We start from the raw sequence: 19,882 nt of genomic DNA, 5'->3' as shown, positions 1-19,882 counted from the left end.
TTACTTGTAGTCTTAGTATGGCTATTTTCAAGAAACCAAGCCACAGTTGCTTCAACTGATAGTCCTACTACAGCTGAGCCCCTTCTTTATTACCACTTTCCACATGAATTGTAGAAATGCCTCGTGTATGAACATTTTGTCTCCATAAAGTTAGTAACATATACACTGAAATGATGAAACACGTAAAAGAAGTCTTACGTAAGTTTAAAGAAACTATATAATTCCACTGTAAAGTACACGACAGAGGTCAATGCATGATTTACAGGGTACACGTCATTCTATTTGTAACAAAATTGAACGTATAGAGGGAGCGTACATGGCGTATACAAGGGGTCTACTGATGCTAAAATCGGCTTTTCTTTGTGAAATGGCGCCGACTTTATGCGGTTGGGAAAGTGACACTGCGGAACCGTGTGTCATGATTCTAAAAATACACTGGCACGCAATCTCGTGCATTGTTACTTCAACAAAGAGGTTAACATTTTCAGAAAAATACCATTCTAACAGTTGCGATTCGGATATTATATAGGTTTCCTTTAACGCAGTGCAGCAGATGCTGCTCTTAGCAAAGGTTCTTGCATGCAGAAGTTAAGCTATGGTAGCAAATCTGTTTCATGTAGCTGCTCTGCTCACAGCTATAGCATCAAGAGTTCACTACTCTCAAGGTCAATGTGTAGGAGGAGGTCGACGAGACACGTTGTATATCACAGAGGTAAGTTTTTCTTTTTACAGTAAATAGCGAGAGAACATTTGTCGAAATAAAGTAAATCGCGTGCTTGTTGAAATGAAAACATATTTTATGAACCTGCCTCACAAATACCGTTCTTCGACTGTAGCATTAGGTTGTGTCGCTACATTTTTTCACAGCCAATCCCAAGAGCGTCGACAATGATCTTGATACTGTTGTTAGAGGACATTGTTATTTCTTATTTTGAGTTTATTTGCACGCCTGCCTTCCAGTAATACGAAATTGGGTGCATTTACCCGCCCAAGAGTCCAAGAGTAAATTGAAAATACCTTAGTAACTTGCGATTTGCTGATTATATTGCCTTGCTTAGTAGCTGAGGGGACCAATTGCAATGCATTCTCACTGAACATGACAGGCAAAGTCGAAAGGTGGTTCTAAAAATAATCTGCAGAAAAATAAAGTAATGTTTAACACTCTCAGAAGAGAACAGCAGTTTACGATAGGCAGCGAGGCACTGGAAGTACTACGGGAATACAATTACTTATGGCAGATAATGACCGCCGATCCGGATCATGAGACTGAAATAATCAGAAGAATACGATGGCCTAGGGTGCGTTCGGCAGCCATCCTCAGGACATGATCAGTAGGTTGCCATTATCCCTCAAGAGGAAAGTGTGCAGCACCTGTGTCTTACAGTACTCACCTACGGGGCAGAAACCTGGAGGCTTACGAAAAGGGTTCTACCTAAATTGAGGACGACACAATGAGCTATGGAAAGAAGAATGATGGGTTTAGTGTTAAGGGGGAAAAGACGAGAGCAGATTGGAGTGAGGGAAGAAACGCGACTTAAGGACATCTTAGTTGAAATCAAGAAAAAGAAATGAACATGGGCAGGGCGTGTAATGAGGAGGGAAGATAACCGATGGTCATTAAGCGTTACGGACTGGACTGAGGGGGTGGCAGAAAGTTAGGTGGGCGGACGAGATTAAGAAGTTTGCAGGGACAACATGGCCACAATTAATACATGACCGGCATAGTTGGAGAAGTATGGGAGAGGCCTTCGCCTTGCAGTGAGCGTAGCCAGGCTGCTGCTGATGATGATCCACGCCTGGCATTTTCGTATAAGCACACATTATAGAGGCCCACTCAAGCACTATATTTGCACTTTTGTATCCCATCTTCTTTATTAAATTTATTTCGGCTTAGCTTTAGTAGTAATGAGGTAATAAACGTGGCAAACTATCAAGCCAAGTGTGCTGCTGAAACAACAATCTGTAGTGGCACTTACTGCATGTTTCAGCATGCAAGGAGCTATATCAGGTTCATTCAAGATTAATGTGGACATTATGATTGTACTAATATTCGCATTCTTACAGTTTCTGAATACAAGTGAGCCTATATGGACGTTTAATTCGACAGCAACTACGTCTCCTGTGTGCAAAGTTGACGTGATTCAGCAATATACCTGGACAAGAGTTCTTTTGAGACGGCTTTATATAGAACACCTAATAACGTAAGTCTCCCGTTTCCAACAATAATATAGAATAAGAACTTAGATTCCTAGCATATAAGGTCGATCAAAATCTTGAGGAAACATAACATTGATATTTGACTCTATGTGTTGCCAGTACGGACGGTTTCGCTTGAAAGAAGTCAAGTTTTTTGCAAAGGTATGTTGTAGTTACAGGGCAATAGTACTGCAGCAATATGTCCCAGAGCTTTGAAAAAACTGCCAGGGGGACCTCCTCTGATAACATAAATGGGGTTGTTATACAAAAACAGCAAATTAGGGTCATGTGAACAATAAGAATAATAATTAGGTAAGCTTGTTGTCAAGAATAGGACATCGGATAAACAAGGTAATGGTAATGCTAACCATTGAAAAAAACACGGAAAATAATGGGAAGCGTGTGAATAAGTTGAATAAGAACGAATATTGCCAAGAATAATCATCCCGACATGAGAGACCAAACTCGCTTCATTATCAGTAATAATCATTACTTATACACAAACAAAAGTATTCTTCTCAAAATGACGTAGGTACTAATAGTTAATTAAGAAATTAGAATGAGTGAATTCCAGAATGAAATATTTCTTGGAGAGCACGTAGAATGCAGGAACGTTGTGTTATGATTTTCCTTCGAAAGCTAATGAATTTCGTATCGCTATGCCAGGGAAGAGGACTATTAACTTGCTGTAATTTGTCATTACCTCAGGTAAAAGAAGGTTATGGTGCAGGCAAAAGCGGGTAATGTTGTTGTTAATAATATGTTAAGGATCAATACATTCACTGAAGATCTCGTGCGTGATGGGCCTATAAATGTAATAATGAATAGTCTCATACAAAATAATTATCGTAACTACGGAAGAGAACCCGTTCAATATATCTCTCGACAGCCTGCTCATCTATGGACAGTCTTTAGTGACGCAAAATCGGTTCTTTGACTACTTATAGTGGTGTTGAAAGAAAGCGCTTACATAGTGTTGGCTCTTCAAACTGCCGAGCTCTACACTTTAGCGCAAGAAAACGGCTACCACATCAGATTTCAGCGGTGTCGCGGTCACTGTGGTATACACGGCAACTAACTGGCCGATGCCGAAGCGAAGAAAGCACTCGAAGAACCAGGATCACTGCTTGCAATTCATTTTTCAAGAGCGGACGCCAACTGCCTCCTCTCCGGTGTAGTTCGAAAATCGACATAAAAGCACTGGGATAACCCGGATAGTCGCCACAGATGACTCCACATATTGGACCCTACCATGGAATTTAGGTCACCTCCAAAAATTCCTCCCACACTGCGCCCACGGTGGCCTCTTCAAAGGGTATACCGGGCTCCGCTTGCTCTTTTATTGGGGTAGAATGTACTGTTTTCTCCAGAAGTGCATACGTTCATGTTCAGAGTGCCAAGGTCGCAAGTCTCCAGCTCGCTGCGTCCTTGTGGTCTCATGCAGCCAATCCTATGCCCTTCTTGATCACACGAAAGCGTCGACACCAACCTCTACGGCCTTCTATCTTACACACGTGCTGGAATCGCTTGATTGTTGTTGCCGTAGATCACCTTAGGCGTTATGCAAAAATAGCTGCCCTAAAATACGCCACAGCTCACGGCCGTTGCGTCCTTTATCTTCCAACACATAGTACTTCGCCATAGTACGCTCCGGGAACTTCTCAATGACAGAGAACATGTCTTCCTTTCTGAGGTAGTTAACGCGCTGCTTACTGCATGCCGTACTGTCCATCGCACAGCTACTGCCTATAACCCGCAGACTAATGGCATGACTGAATGATTCAATCGCACTTTGGGCATTATGCTTTCCATGTACACTGCGTCCGACCACACCAACTGGGAGCTCGTTTTGCCATGTGTGACCTACGCATATCACAGCGCCTCACAGGCCACGGCAATCTTTTCCCCATTCTTTCTATTATACGGCCTGGAACCTCCCTGCACCTTCGACGAGATTCTCCCCTCCCGTCCTGACCCATCCGAGTGCACGTCACTGTCTGATGCTTCCCGATACGCCGAGGAATGCCGCCAGCTAACCCGCTCGTTTAGGACTGCAGACCAATGCAAGCGAAAGTTCCGTCTCGATGAGGACCGACCCACCAGCTCTTATCAGCGGAATTCTTTAGGTCAGCTCGAGATACCTTCCACCAGCTCCGGACTTTTTCCTAAAGGTCTAGCCAAGTACACATGCTCCCTGTGCCTTGTTGAGCTCGGGTGCTCCTATCTAAATACATGTAAAAGGAGAATTCGTTTTTCTCGGAAACCACTGCACCAAATTTGACAAGGGTTGATGCATTTAAAGCGAAAACTTAAACTCTAGTGACGGCTGGTTTCGAACATTTAAGTTGACTCGTCCATTGTGTATTAAAAATTGGCAAAAATCAAAAATTCTCAAAAAATGAAACTATCAACTTTATAACTCTGTAACTCAACAACGAAAAATGGTAATACAATTCTGTGAATTGCATCTAACATTACATCTAAAGCGGAAAAAATTTATACGTTACATATGAATATAAAGAAGTTTATAATGCGGAAATACAGCTTTTCCAGGACCCCTGTAACCAACGTAACCAAGTCACATAAAATGTAACATGGCATATCATAATTGCCCACCTTGAATGATCATAACTATGCTGTTTACAGAACCGCGATGTCTGTTATTTATTTAGAGCTATGAATTTGTAAACTTCGTGCTTCTATATTTTTCAAACGGTCAAATATTTGTAAATCTTTTTCAAGCCATAATTCAAGCCTTAAATCGGAATTCCGCTTCCAGTAGTCGCTAGAAGTTACCTTTCTCTCTCAAATGCAACAAATGTCATTAAAATCGGTACAGGGGTTATCTCAGAAAAACTATTTGCGTTTTACATGTATTTGAACAGGTCGCGTCGGAGCTTGGCTCGAGCTAAAGCATCCTCCTAAGGCGCCGTGGAAGTGAGACAGTTCAAGTGCGGCGACTCAAACCTTGGTATGACTCAGTTGTCCTCACTTCCCTTGAGTCGCCAGGATGGCGCCCTCTTCTACGGGGCTAACTTATAGCGAAGAAGACCGGCGTGTGCTTCAGGCGCATCGTGAATTCCTCGCTCGACAACAGAGCTCGCGCGTTCCGTGCCCGACGCTTGATGAACAGACCTGCTGGGCACCGTGTAACGAACTAGCTTGGTAATTTAGCCGTCTTACAAAACAAAGAATTAGATATTGTTGTACTAATTCGTGGGATCGAATCCCGGCCACGACGGCCGTATTTCGATGTGGGCGAAATGGGAAACATCCGTGTACTTAGATTTAGGTGCACGTTAAGGAACCCCAGGTGGCCAAAATTTCTGGAGCCTTTAACTAAGGCGTGCTCATAATTGGATAGGGGTTCTTGCACGTAAAACCCCAAAATTTATTTTAATTTTACTTGGTTTAATAATAAAGTAATCGACTGATTAATTAAATATTAGAACTACATGCACTGTTCTTTTGCAACACTCATATTACCTAAATAATTGTGACAACTGGGTAAATATTAACTATGTTATTATAACTTTTCCTATCTCCAATCGAGTGTTCGTTCTGGGACTCTTAGAAATTAAGTAGCCGGTCTCTATACTGAAATGTACATCTGTCGTTCGATTAGTGCCTGTATACAAAGCAGTATGTTTTCATTGAGAAATATTTTCATATGTGACGCGTAATTGTAAGAATATACATGCATTTCGACAGTTGTTAATTTGCTGCAGCCTAATGATGTATCAGCAACAATTGTGGCTTTTACAGCTAATTATTGTATAACACTTGATTTCGTGCTGCCTAATTTTATGTGACGAGTTGGCTCGCTCTGCTTTTCAATAGGTCTAGCCTTTTCTTACAACCCCTCTCACAATACTGCATCTCGGTGTACCCGAAGACCTTGTATTAAAAAAATAACGCTACCAACATTCCTACGCGTAACGGCCGCAACGAGCCGTCGTTGCAGAGCTTGCCAAGGGAAACACGGCGGCTTCCATACAGCCCATGCAAGAGTGGCTCCACCTGGTCACGCCTACAAGGGGACCTTCAGCCGCTGTACTCTCCCTGAATACACTGGCCCTTCTAGTGCGCTGCAGCAGAAGAGTCGGAGATGCTATCGCCGCCTTTACTGCAGCGCTCCCCGCTAGTAGGCGTTATGGTGTGGAAGGACACATTTCAGATGCGTTCGCTCTCCAGATTGGTTGAAAAAGTTTATGTTCACAGTGCTGCACGGAATTACTGAAACAGGGCATAGGCCAACCTTTCGCGCCCTGCTTGCTTCCTTACTCTTCTCGCTGCTCGCAGGGCAAGCGCTCTCTTGCTGTGCTGATCGCTTTTCGGTAACACACATCTCGTCTTCGTGTCCTTGCTTTGCCTGCAAAAGAGTATAGTTGGCGGGATTGAGTACGGCCTCGAACGAGCCGTGTCATTGCCGCGCTTATATCAGCTAAGTTGAGAAACAGGCTAGTGCTTATCAGTTGCCGCGGAGGAACTGCCGACTGAAAGCGCCGATGGCACCACGATGACAAAGTATATAAGAAGACGCCCGTGAACAGGCCCTGTTCCCCAGCTGCAAGAACAAACAGGGCCGAGAGAGTGCCCCCTTGACAACTGAAAGGGAAGCGTATTTGGCACAACAAATTGGACTATGGTAATGCTGTGATGTCTATCGTCTTAAAAAGATGAAAACTGTTGCCGCCACCGTCCACTAAATAACCCAAGCATTCATAGCAAGAAACTCCGATTTTACATTGCTCTAAGCTGATGAGCAAGCCGGGCTCACTTAAAAGTATAACCGGTATCCAAGCATGGTCATCGTAAAGTACTTTTTTTGGAAGTACGTGTAAAGTCGGTGGTCAGCGGCTGGATACCGCGAGGCCATCGCCGAGGTATACCACGCGTCGGAATTCCCGGAGCGCAAGTGTAGGTTTCTAAGAGCGAGAAGGCATACTGTGGTGTGACATTGGTCGGTTTGCCGTTGGGGATGTTATAATATGTGCTATGCGGGAGTGCAAAACAACCATACGGTGCGCAATGCGGGGGCGAAGAGGACGACTCTTGGCAAATACCCGCAAGAGAGTCATCATCATCATCGACGACGATTCGGGAGCGTCGGCAGTGGCGCCTCAAAAAAAAAGCGTGGCGCGAGAGTGTGGCCCGTGGCCCGTGGAGTGAGCAGTGCGCGAGGTTCGGCGGTCGACGGAAAACAGCTTCCTCGCTGGGCGTCTGGCCCATAGGAGCTATCGCCGCCCGCGCCAATACGCCACACCCCAGTCAACACTGTCGCCCGCTGGTAGGTTACCTCGCCCCGCTCTTCCGCTGAGCACTGGTCCAGGAGAGCTGGCGGTCCTGAACCGGGGCGGTCGAGCGTTCGGGTGAGCGGCCACAGGGCTACCCCGCCAGCTGTGGACGCAACCCGGTGATTGCAGCCCGCCACCTGAGCCCCGCGAGGTGGTCCGACGCGGCCGTCCGACGCGGCCGTCCGACGCGGCCGTCCGACGCGGCCGTCCGACCCGGCCGTCCGACCCGGTGGTCCAACCCGGCCGTCCGACCCGGCTGTCCAACCCGGCTGTCCGACGCGGCTGTCCAACCCGCCCGGCCGACACTGCTGTCCGACCCCGCTGGCCGACATCTGTTCCACGAGGTCTCCGACACGGCGACACGCGCTTCCGCCTGAACTGTAGGCCAATTATAAGTCACCCATACAGAGCTATACCTGCATGTCATCTATGGGGTATTTGGGGAAGTGTCATGTGTGTGTGCCGTTATCTGGGTTATGTAAGTCAATACATGTCTGATGTGTGTTTGTGCTTCGGCTCGCTGCGTCTGCCTCTTACTGGAGTGATCCGGCCCCAATAACATAACAAACTGGCGAGCCTGCCAGGATCCACTCGTAAATACAGTGAAAGAGGGCAGTTTCGCTTGAGCGCAGACACGCATTAGTAGACGGCCCCATGGATTTAGAGAAAATCACGGCTATAGGACTCCAAATAGGATTGTCAGGCGCAGAACTTCGCAGATGGATTGAGGCCGAACAGGCAAAACAAAGGGACGAGAGAGCTGCGGAGCGAGAGGCAACCAAGGAAGCTGCTGAATTAGCGCGCTTGGCTGACGAGAGGCAGCGTGAGATCCTCCAGCTAAAGCTGCAGCTTCAGGAAGGAGCTCGGAATGTGCCGGTAGCGGCTTCTGAAATTTTAACAGCGCCCAGCACCTCCTCGTCATCCCTCAATCCACAGAAGTTACTTCCTTTGTTCGACGAGAAACGCGATGACTTACACGCGTATTTACAGCGATTTGAGCGCGTAGCAACAGGACAGGACTGGCCACAAGAAAAATGGGCTCTTGCTGTGAGCATGTGTCTAACTGGTGAAGCGTTAACTGTGATCGGTCGGATGACTGCCGCCGATTCATTAGATTATCGGAAGGCAAAGAAAGCTTTGCTACAGAGGTTTCAATTCTCGGCTCAAGGCTACCAAGAGAAGTTTCGGAAAGCACGAGCAGTAGAGGGCGAAACTGGAAGACAGTTAGCAGCAAGAATTGCAGCATATTTCGACCATTGGATTGAGATGGCTAATGTGCCTAAAACATATGAAGATCTCCGAGATCACATGATCTCTGAGCAGTTTCTGCATTGTTGCGAGCCAAAGCTAGTACTTTTCTTGAAGGAGCGAGAGTGCAAATTCCTTGACGAACTTGCTAGCTTGACGGATCGCTTTCTAGAAGCGCAGAACTGGACAAACCTAGGAAAAGGTACGGATAACACAAAGGATTCTGGTGGGAAAAACATTGAAGTTCCCAGGAAACCGCAACTTATGTGCACCCTCTGTCACCGGTTTGGACATTTGGCTCCTGACTGCCGTGCCCCACCTAAGCGTATGCTGAAGTGTGAGTTGTGCGACAGAACGGGACATACCGTTGAAAATTGCCGAACTCGGTACGGGGACAACAAACCAAGTTCTGCGTGTACACTCACCGAATCTCACCCTGTCCGGACTCGTCCAGTGAAAGAATCAAAGCGTCCAGGAAAGAGGACTCGCCGATCAAGTGACAGCGACGACAAGAACCCTGGGAATGCTGTAACTTTCCTCATCGACGGGATGCCAGTGGTTGAAGGCCGGCTGCTAGGAAAAAGTGTTCGTGTGCTACGAGACACCGGTTGTAATACGGCAATTGTCCGACGAGAACTCGTTCCAGAGATGAATATGACGGGAAGAACGAGAAACGTTGTTCTTCTGGACGGATCAACAAGCTACCTACCTGAAGCTGTCGTACAAATGAACACGCCGTACTTTACAGGCAAATTAACAGTAGCATGTATGGACGAGCCCCTCTACGACGTAATTCTGGGAAATCTTCCAGGCGTCAGAGGACCATATGATCCAGACTCTGACTGGAAACCCCCCGATGCTCCCAACGAGGAGTCGTCGTCGATAGGGATGAAGCTTAATAAGACGCCTAGGAAGCCTCACCATGTATCGAGCGTGGCTGAAGCAATAATTGAAGAACAAGAACAAGGCAAGATTCGTCCCTTGTGCGTTCCGACAATTGTCTTACGTGACGTCACAAAAGAACAACTCATTGAAGAACAGCGCAAAGACCCGACGCTCAAACATAGTTTTGCCAAAGTGAGCAAGTCATTTCACTCTGGAAAGGGGCACAGCTACGAATTCGTCGAAGAAAAAGGATTGCTATATCGCCTTTACTGCCTGGCCACTGGCAGAACCTTTAAGCAGGTGGTCATACCAAAAGCATTTAGATCTGGCATATTAGAAGTGGCACATGAGAGCATCATGGCAGGACACCAAGGTATCAAGAGAACAACCGATCGCGTCCTACAAGAATTCTATTGGCCAGATGTACACGGAGACGTCAAACGCTTCGTGAAGTCGTGCGGCCAATGCCAAAGGACAACCCCTAAAGGGAAAGTAGGAGTCGCTCCTCTGGGCAACATGCCTTTGATCCATACACCTTTTGAAAGGGTCGCTGTTGATTTAATCGGGCCATTTTCACCAAAGTCGGACCGTGAGAACCGATACGTTCTTACGTTAATCGACTTTGCGACTCGTTATCCAGATGCTGTGGCACTCCCTGCAATCGACGCAGTTCATGTTGCAGAAGCGCTGATCGAGATCTTTTCTCGCGTCGGCTTGCCCAAAGAAATAGTCACGAACCAAGGAGCAAGCTTTACCTCAGAAAAAATGAAAGAGGTTAGTCGATTACTCTCAGTGAAGCTACTCAAGACGACACCCTACCATGCGATGGCGAATGGTCTCGTCGAGAAGTTTAATGTCACTCTAAAGATGATGCTAAAGAGAATGTGCCAAGAGAGACCGCGATCTTGGGACAGATACCTTGCTCCTCTGCTTTTTGCATATAGAGAAGTGCCGCAGGCAAGCCTCGGATTCTCTCCCTTTCAGCTCATTTACGGCCCGCACGTTCGAGGACCGTTGACGGTATTACGAGAACTGTGGACGAACGAGGAATTGGATGGAGAAACGCGAACGACATACACTTATGTCTTTGATTTGCGCAATCGCCTGGAGGAAACATGCCAGATTGCACATGATCAGCTAGAGAAAGCTCGCGACAAACAAAAAACTTACTATGACAGGAAAAGTCGCCCTAGGAAATTATATCCAGGCGACAAAGTGCTAATTTTGTTGCCAACTGACTCGAACAAGCTTTTAATGCAATGGAAAGGACCGTTCCAGGTTAAGGAACGGAAAAATGACGTTGATTATGTAATTGGAGTTTCTGGAAAGAACAAGATCTTTCATATAAATATGCTCAAGTACGAGGAGCGGGAACCTGCACAACCACACCAAGTCTCTGTTGTTGCAGAGGTCAACGAAAGGTCATCCGAAGGTGACACCAGGGAAGAGGACGAAGTGAAGCAAATGCCTGTCTTAAGCCTTCATCGAACACAGTTTTCTACTGACGTTAAGTTGGCAACAAATCTTACGGATGAACAAATTCAGGAAATACAGGAGTTATTTGAAGTGTATGCAGACATTTTTTCTGACATACCTGGGAAAACTGCGCTCTTCGAATGTTCGCTTCGTCTAACCACTGATAAACCAGTGCACGTTCCGCAGTACCCAATACCCCTTGCTTTTCAGGAAAGTGTCGAAAAAGAAGTACAAGAGATGTTGAAAATGGGTGTCATTGAGAGATCAAAGTCCCCGTACCACGCGCCAATTGTAGTCGTAAAGAAACCGAACAACACTATTCGGCTGTGCGTCGACTTCAGGGAGCTAAATAAGATACTCATCCCGGATTGCGAGCCAATACCACGTATTGATGTAGTACTTGCGTTTGTGGGTCAAAAGAAGTTTTTCTCCAAGTTTGACTTCACTAAGGGATATTGGCAAGTACCCATGTCTACCGAAAGTCGAGAAAAAACTGCTTTCTCCAGCACGTCTGGTCTCTACCATTTCATCTACATGCCGTTTGGTATTAAAACGGCCCCTGCAGTATTTGCGCGCCTCATGAGATCCGTACTGGGAGACTTGGCGAACGTCCATCATTATTTCGATGACGTTGTCGTTGCCACCGATACATGGCAAGAACACATAGATACCCTCAGAGAAGTCTTTGAGAAAATCAAACAAGCCAACCTCACAATCAAGCCAAGTAAATGCGAAATAGGAGAGAGCAGCATAGCATTCCTGGGTCATCGGATTGGGAAGTCTAAAGTTGAACCACTTCTCAAAACACTAGACAAGATTCTTGCTACTAAGCGTCCTACCAACAAGAAAGCAGTGCAGTCATTTCTTGGCCTGACCGGCTACTACAGGAAGTTTATCCCGAACTACGCCGAACTGACCAAGTCGTTGACGGACCTTACAAAGAAAGGACAAAGCAGTACTGTTGTTTGGGGCCCAACTCAAGAAGAAGCGTTCACGACACTAAAGAGCAAGCTAAGTGAGGCTCACATCCTCCTTGCTCCCAACCTTTCGAAAGAGTTCATACTGCGCACGGACGCCTCCAACACAAGCCTGGGCGCAGTATTGCTCCAAATAGAAGACGACCAGGTGCTGCACCCTGTTGCTTACGCTAGTCGTAACTTATTACCCCGAGAAACCCGGCATTCGACAATTGAACGGGAATGTTTAGCACTCGTTTCGGCTGTACAAAAATTTCACATTTACCTATATGGCAAGCCTTTGGTTGTTCAGTCAGATCACCAACCCTTACTGTACTTAAATTCCGCCAAGCACGTCAACAACAGAGTGTTGCGTTGGAGTCTCATTTTACAGGAGTATTCCTTTACTGTTCACTACATAAAAGGTTGTGACAATGTCGGAGCTGACTACTTCAGTCGCGCGTAATCACATGTTCTATAACAAAATGCGATTGGACAATGCAACCACTCAAGTGCTTAGTCGTATTTGAAAGCGAACAGACCTGTGCTTTTTAACTGAGCGCAATGCCCTGTGAACAATGTGTCATGTACCCATATGAACAATTTGCCAAACGTGCGTGACAATTTTCCTCTTCTGTTTTTCATCCCGCGTCCTTGTGTAGAATAGTTGCAATCAACTTTCTCGAAATGGGGGGTATTGTTATAATATCTGCTATGCGGGAGTGCAAAACAACCATACGGTGCGCAATGCGGGGGAGAAGAGGACGACTCTTGGCAAATACCCGCAAGAGAGTCATCATCATCATCGACGACGATTCGGGAGCGTCGGCAGTGGCGCCTCAAAAAAAAAGCGTGGCGCGAGAGTGTGGCCCGTGGCCCGTGGAGTGAGCAGTGCGCGAGGTTCGGCGGTCGACGGAAAACAGCTTCCTCGCTGGGCGTCTGGCCCATAGGAGCTATCGCCGCCCGCGCCAATACGCCACACCCCAGTCAACACTGTCGCCCGCTGGTAGGTTACCTCGCCCCGCTCTTCCGCTGAGCACTGGTCCAGGAGAGCTGGCGGTCCTGAACCGGGGCGGTCGAGCGTTCGGGTGAGCGGCCACAGGGCTACCCCGCCAGCTGTGGACGCAACCCGGTGATTGCAGCCCGCCACCTGAGCCCCGCGAGGTGGTCCGACGCGGCCGTCCGACGCGGCCGTCCGACCCGGCCGTCCGACCCGGTGGTCCAACCCGGCCGTCCGACCCGGCTGTCCAACCCGGCTGTCCGACGCGGCTGTCCAACCCGCCCGGCCGACACTGCTGTCCGACCCCGCTGGCCGACATCTGTTCCACGAGGTCTCCGACACGGCGACACGCGCTTCCGCCTGAACTGTAGGCCAATTATAAGTCACCCATAGAGAGCTATACCTGCATGTCATCTATGGGGTATTTGGGGAAGTGTCATGTGTGTGTGCCGTTATCTGGGTTATGTAAGTCAATACATGTCTGATGTGTGTTTGTGCTTCTGCTCGCTGCGTCTGCCTCTTACTGGAGTGATCCGGCCCCAATAACATAACAGGGGACAATATCATCGAATAGGTCGAGCTTCACGGACTTACTCTTGTCATGTGCATCTTTAATAGAAGGAAACTTCAAAAGCGAATCCCAGTGTGATGATGGAAGGGGTACTCGTACGCCCGCAAAGAGCAGTGCCTCTGGCTTGATTATATAGTCAAGAACAATTTGTCTGGCTTGCTCAACCAGATGAGAAGACAAGACTGCTCAGGCTACACCTTGGTTGACGTTGGCGACGAGGAAATGTCGGCATAATATGCGGCGCAGATCGAACTTCCCGAGCAGTGATCTGCGACCACAGACAATGTTGTTCATAACATTCACGCCTTGAAGGTGACAGACATGTGAAATGTACAGCCAACAAAATTTTCTGGCAGGACAGTGACCTCGGTGCCACTATTGACAAGAAATTTCAATTTACTGTTGAAGTCAGTTTTTTAACACTGGGAGGCATTTGTGTTGGAAAAACCGCTTGCCGCTATCACTCACCGCCGTCCTTGTTTTCAGACCAGGTACATGGCCGTGTGCTGGACTGTGCGGTAGAGCCGTACCGCTGCTAGTATCAGCAAAATAGAGTGGGGCGTTGTATGACTGAACAGTCGGGGTGCAGAAATTAATCGTGGTGGATGATGTGAGAGTGTAGGATTCATTTTTGGAACCGAAGAACAAGGAGCATAAGCCGCCAGTTTGACAGGCATGCTGTAACAAGGCACTGATGAGTTCCCGAGAGCTTTTCGTCATTGGCTCACTGTCGTGATCTCGTTAAATAAGGAAGTAGAGTGGGTGGGCAGTGTGGCGAAACAACAAGAGTGTCAGGAATTCCCACCGATGTAACAGTTGGGATGGCGGCAATTGTCCGGCACTTTCCGTATTTTTAAAGCAGGCATAAAAGCCGACACGACGTCTCACGTTGTGGTCAAGATCATCTGCTGTGATATTCGTAGTCGATTCTAAGCAGGGTGTCGGTACGAAATGTTTTTTTTTGCTTTGCATCTAGTTTTGTTCCACTGAAAAACGTTCCGTTCGGGTTCTGCTCCGGAACGAGAAAATAATGATCTCTAATGGTTCATAACGGCTTTCGTTCAACGGAAATATTTTCGAATGAGAGTAAAGATACAAAACTAGCATTGATATTTATTAATCACTGCCTTGACTCAAGGCACTTAGCTTGATAAAAGCAGCGTGTCACCGCCTGTGTTCGTTTAAATGCGAGACCGCTGTTTCAATAAAACAAACCTAAAGTAGCATAAACTAATGGTAAAACATCGGTAACGAAGCGTTGTGCCCATACAAAACGGAACAATTGGCTCATCAGCGTGCAAACCCTAGGTTTCGCTACGAAGCCGATCTGCTCTGGCACCGGGCGGCGGACTTAGATAAATGGTGCACTCGACTAGCTACTACTCGCTCTATCCCTGTACGAGATACGTGTTTATGCGAACCCCTGAACCCCTGAAATAACCGACGTTGCCTGACGTCGGTTATTTCGAATTGCCGTCTTCACCCTTACAGTGAAAACCGATACAATTATTTCGGTTTCACTTTCGCTATGGTAAAAAATATAGTATTCTTTTGTTTTTGTTTTCGTTAAATTCCGGCACACAGTACCTAAGAAATGTTATCGCTCGAGCTGCGGATGGCGCGTTGTAGTTCACCTCATAAACGTGCTTGTTATTCACTAAAAGTAGGGGTCACCGAGTCTCAAGCAGAAAACAATAGTTTCAAATGTTCATGTTAGAACACCCAGCAACACTCGCGGATCAAAATACACGCGAGGGTTACCATTAGTGCGCCGCCCTCATTAGCCACACGTGGATTGGAAAAGGCGTCGTACACTTTCAGCATCAAATCTAATAAAGTAGACAGAGAGAATGAAGACAGAGAGAGAGAATGAGAGAGACAGAAAAAAGTACCATGTTGAATTGTGATGCGGTGTAAATGGAAGAATAATTCAGCTTCTACTAAACATACTTTCAGGTACCTCTACTAAACATACCTTCAGGCACCCAGAAAAGGTTAAGGTGAATAAATTCCTGGTTGTACTGTCGATAAAGACAATGCGATGGACACGGGTGTTGTGTTCGGTCATTCGAGGACTTCATTGTAGATTCGAGGCTCAAGGAACAGAAACCAGTGTCAACCTTTATTCCAGACTGGTTTATTACTGCTCCTGCTTTGAAGACTTCGTTTTTCTCGGCGAAGAGGTGTAAGAAACCTCACAATAACATAAATTGAGACAATGAACCTTGTTTAGATTACTAGAGATATGCCTGTCACAGAAAGCAAAATCATATATTACAAAAGGGAGGTGCTACGCTATACCCCTAATCGTTTCAATTTTATGGTAAAAATTGCAGTTGGACAACAAACCACCGGAAGCGACCTCAACAAAGAACAGATACAAACTTCTCCGCATAAACAATGACAGGTACTTAACAACCCCGCGCGCCCTTGGATTCATTGCAGTTTTAACTCCCCTAAGCCAGTGCTTCAATTGGCAAGGGAGATTTCAAATAGATTCTAAAGCAAGCGCTGATACGTTTTTCGACGCTCGCTTCCAGAGCGAGGTATGCTGTATTCGCAAAGCTTCATTATTACCTCCCAATCCTAGATGCCTCTTTTAGGTACTGCTAAATGCAATGTATACACACTTTTTCCAATATTTTGTTGCGCTGCTCGTCATCACTACAGGCTACCTTCCATGCATCCGCCAAACGATAATCTGTCCGAGATACCTGATTTTTCGTCCTTAGTAGGCGAAGCCGTGAGCTGGATGCAGCATATAAGCAAAGGTACCTCTCCTCCTCATCGTAGCATTGTTAGCCTGTGGCTGTCGTAATGAAGATAATTTCTTTGGGGAAAAGACCGATGCCAAGCTGTGGGCATCTTTTCTGGCTCTATCTCGATTACCTTTATTTTTCTATCTTTCTGCAAGCATTTAAATCATTTGATTGTTCTTAGAAAAGAAAACAAGAAATGCTGGCAGATTTCTCTTAATGCGTCGGTAGTTGTTTATTATTTCGTTAATTTTTAAAGTTCTATCTTCCGCACATTTTTATATGTCTACTGCTACCTATTCCAATTTGAAGCACTTGCCTTGAGCTCATATATCATTCTGCCTCAGCTTCCCCTTTGTCTAGTTCCGAGTTCGCCTTTATTTCAATACATACTAACTCGCCGAACAATGATTGCTGCTAAAATAATCTTCATTACTCCTAAAGGCATCGAAACAATATTTCCGGAAATATTCCCATGGGTCAACAGGACACAATGTTCATCACTGCACAAGGTAAGAAGACCATATTGCATTTTTATGTAATCCCATAACATCAGTTTTCGAACATTTTCAACATGCGAATTGGCAAAGGTGTAGGCTTCTGATCCGAAAGGCATTTGACATGCATCGGATCTACAGCACCAAAACACTCATTTTAATAAACCCCAATACAACATCTGCTGAGAATGTCAGCCTTTGTCTGTGCGTAGTGCTGTGCCTTCCACCACAGCCTCATTTTTCTTATGCATACAAACATATATCCCAAGAAAAACTACAATGACGTTACTTAACATTTGGGTGTGGTGGCTAAAACAAAGAAATCATTTTTGGAGGCTGAAAGGACTCGTCAATTTTCTTTCCCTTAACAAAACTAAATGCCGACAACATGTGTGAGTGGATACAAATAGATCTGATAGAAACTCTGCAATAACGGTAAGAAGCAAAGAGCAATTACAAGAATAAATGTCGAGGTCTTTTACAGGTCTAGTCGTATAGAGGGGAATGCCAAAACCTGAATCAAAGGATTTACAGATCTGCAGCTGCTTGTTTGTACGTGCTACTCGCGATAAATTGTTGTAGAAGTTTTTGCATGTCCTCCATTCTACCTTTTACGTTGTAGTCTTCACTGGCCCGCGTGCCGCAAGCGCAAATGACTTCGAAACCAGCCAAAACATTTCATGCTGTGCTCAGCACACAATCTCTGCCATGTGCAGAGCCGCTTCACCAGATGTGTATATTTATCTACGGCTCAAATAGTTGACAAATATTTATGCTTTAAAACATCGTCGGTGACATGCAGACGTGTTTAGAATATCTGCTAAGTGAGTACTCTGCGCCTCTAAACGTGTTTCAATGCCGCAGATAGCTTGGCAGCCGATCTGCTACGTCGGCCTCAGAGGTTAACGCACGGGATTGGGAGAATTTGATCAAGCTTGTGGGCGTTTCTATATAGGGCATATAAATGCTTTAATGCAAATCGGGCATCAGTAGATAAGAATGTTGGGATTGCCGATCAGTTACGGTGGCGCCCACAACCGTCATTTAGGTATTGCTTTTTTTGAGGGACTCAACAATCGCGATGACTGCAAGAGAAGAACAACCTGCAGAAAGCATAAATGTGCTGAAATTGCGGGTATATTGCTGTTACCCTGAGCACCCTGCTCAGCACAACCCAACGCAACGTACTACTCTGGCATTGAATCTCTGAAAGCCTGCACGCTATCGGCTTTATAAACACCAGCCATGCAGTCGGTATGACGACTCAAATGAAAGAATCAACTCTGGGTTAGGTATCAAAAGCATAAATGCACTATAAATTGAAAAATAAAGACACAGGGACTGAGCTAGTGTGCTCTAACCTGCTACTCTGCACATGACAAAAGGGCCATATTGCAAAAGTCAACTAATTACAGATGAAGATGAGGACCGGACGAATGAATGCGTATTTACAATAACCCCGTAACTTAGTGACATCTTCAACGTCACGAGTCAGGTCAGGTGCTCCTTGAGGCCTACGGGAGTCTTTGTAGCTGTTTATCCTACTGTGCGGTCACACAATGTAGACAAAATAATACTGTCCGACAATGTTTTCCATCCAATGCCTTCCAGGGTAGAAAATAGTCTCTTCCGCTGTGACATGTACAGTTGTCATCACCCTTGTGTAGAGCGCTCGAACTGCGGCCTTCAGCGCGTACCAAAGGCAGCCAGCGACGTCTTAGCGTAGCTTCGGGTCACGCTTAGGCCAAGCAACTACCGTAAGACGTCTGTGGCTAGCTCCTGAGCACCCCGGAGGCTGCTGTTCCCACGTGTTACGCAAGGGTGACGCCGACTGTACAGAGGGCATTCGCGAAGCAGGTGTTACAGAGTCTGAGATACTTCGAAGCGTTCGCAGTTCCGGCTGCTCACACAGCCGACAAGGGCCTAGCGGTGAGTAGACGCTGCGTCTAGAAAAGTCAGGTGAATTATGCTTGCGTCGCCTCGCGTGAGTGTAGTGCGGAGTTCAAAACCCAATCACTGACTTATTCCGACAGAGCTTGTGCCAATACTTTCGTTATGCATAAATTCTGCCGCAGTTTTGAGCTTAGAGCGCGGTGATAGTCATCCTTGAGCGTATATCCCTTGAGCGTATATACATGTGCCTGGCAAAGTTAAACTAGCAAAGTTCGCAGTCGAACTAACCCTGGGTTTCCCGGTCTACCAGCACCCACTGGCCATTCCACCATATAATGACGTGGCGGATACATCAGCGATGGCTGTATTATTCCAGAAGACTGAGCTGATGGGCACCACTGAAAGAGCAATTGATGTTTATCTCAACACCAAGCTATATAAGTGTTTCGAACAACATTCAGTACAATGTATTTGATCTTTTTCAAAGCACCAGTAATGCACTTTCATTCGTGGGAGCTACTTTCATAATTTCATAATTTATTTATTAGTAAAATACAGATAATTACATGTGCGTAGTATACATAAGGAGGTGCCATAGTCAAAGACTCTATGGGGTCCTCGTTTTAAAGACACTTATGATGTTATGCAATGTTTAAAGCAACAGTAGTACGAATGAGAGCTAAGAGTAGTATCAAAACATGTTTATAGCATATGAGTAATAAGAACACTTGTTAATAGCATGACAATATAAAAAATATAATAATATTTATTAAAGACATCGACAATTTCAGTGAGTATATATTATGAATGATTTTAGTTCTCTTTTAAATTGGTATAAATTTTTTGGATTTTTCATTATAGGTGGTAGAGTATTCCAAAGCGATATCGCGGAAAATTCATCAGTCTGTTTAGTATAGTTAGTTCGCACTTTAGGCAGACGGAAATTATTATTCAGTGCAAATGTAGTCTGACTTGAGCTATCAGGTCACAAGGTGAGAAGCGCATTGATGGTAGTTCCTTAGTCATATATTTGTAGAATAAAATTCCTAGATTATATTTGGTGAGTTCTGAAATAGTTAGGATGTTGTTTTTATGTAGTAGGGATTT

At 45.8% G+C, this 19,882-nt stretch overlaps 1 protein-coding gene across 3 annotated transcripts in view; it reads left to right on the top strand.

The window, feature by feature from the left end:
- The first annotated feature begins 515 nt into the window (after positions 1 to 515).
- Positions 516 to 19,882, top strand: part of LOC142586881 (uncharacterized) — a 31,983-nt gene continuing 12,616 nt past the window's right edge. Inside the window, exons 1-3 of one of the 3 annotated variants that reach the window (XM_075697760.1) lie at positions 516 to 712; positions 2,108 to 2,201; positions 16,830 to 16,897. In XM_075697760.1, coding sequence (XP_075553875.1) covers positions 580 to 712; positions 2,108 to 2,201; positions 16,830 to 16,897 — 295 coding nt within the window. In that variant the 5' untranslated portion in view covers positions 516 to 579. Of the gene's footprint in view, positions 713 to 2,064; positions 2,202 to 16,829; positions 16,898 to 19,882 lie in introns of all 3 variants that reach the window. The other 2 variants (XM_075697759.1, XR_012829273.1) reach the window with 2 other exon arrangements.

The sequence above is a fragment of the Dermacentor variabilis genome, chromosome 7, assembly GCF_050947875.1.
Source record: "Dermacentor variabilis isolate Ectoservices chromosome 7, ASM5094787v1, whole genome shotgun sequence".
NCBI classification, from domain to species: domain Eukaryota; kingdom Metazoa; phylum Arthropoda; class Arachnida; order Ixodida; family Ixodidae; genus Dermacentor; species Dermacentor variabilis.
The sequence above is the reverse complement of the archived record's forward strand: the minus strand, read 5'-3'. Positions and strand labels throughout refer to the sequence as shown.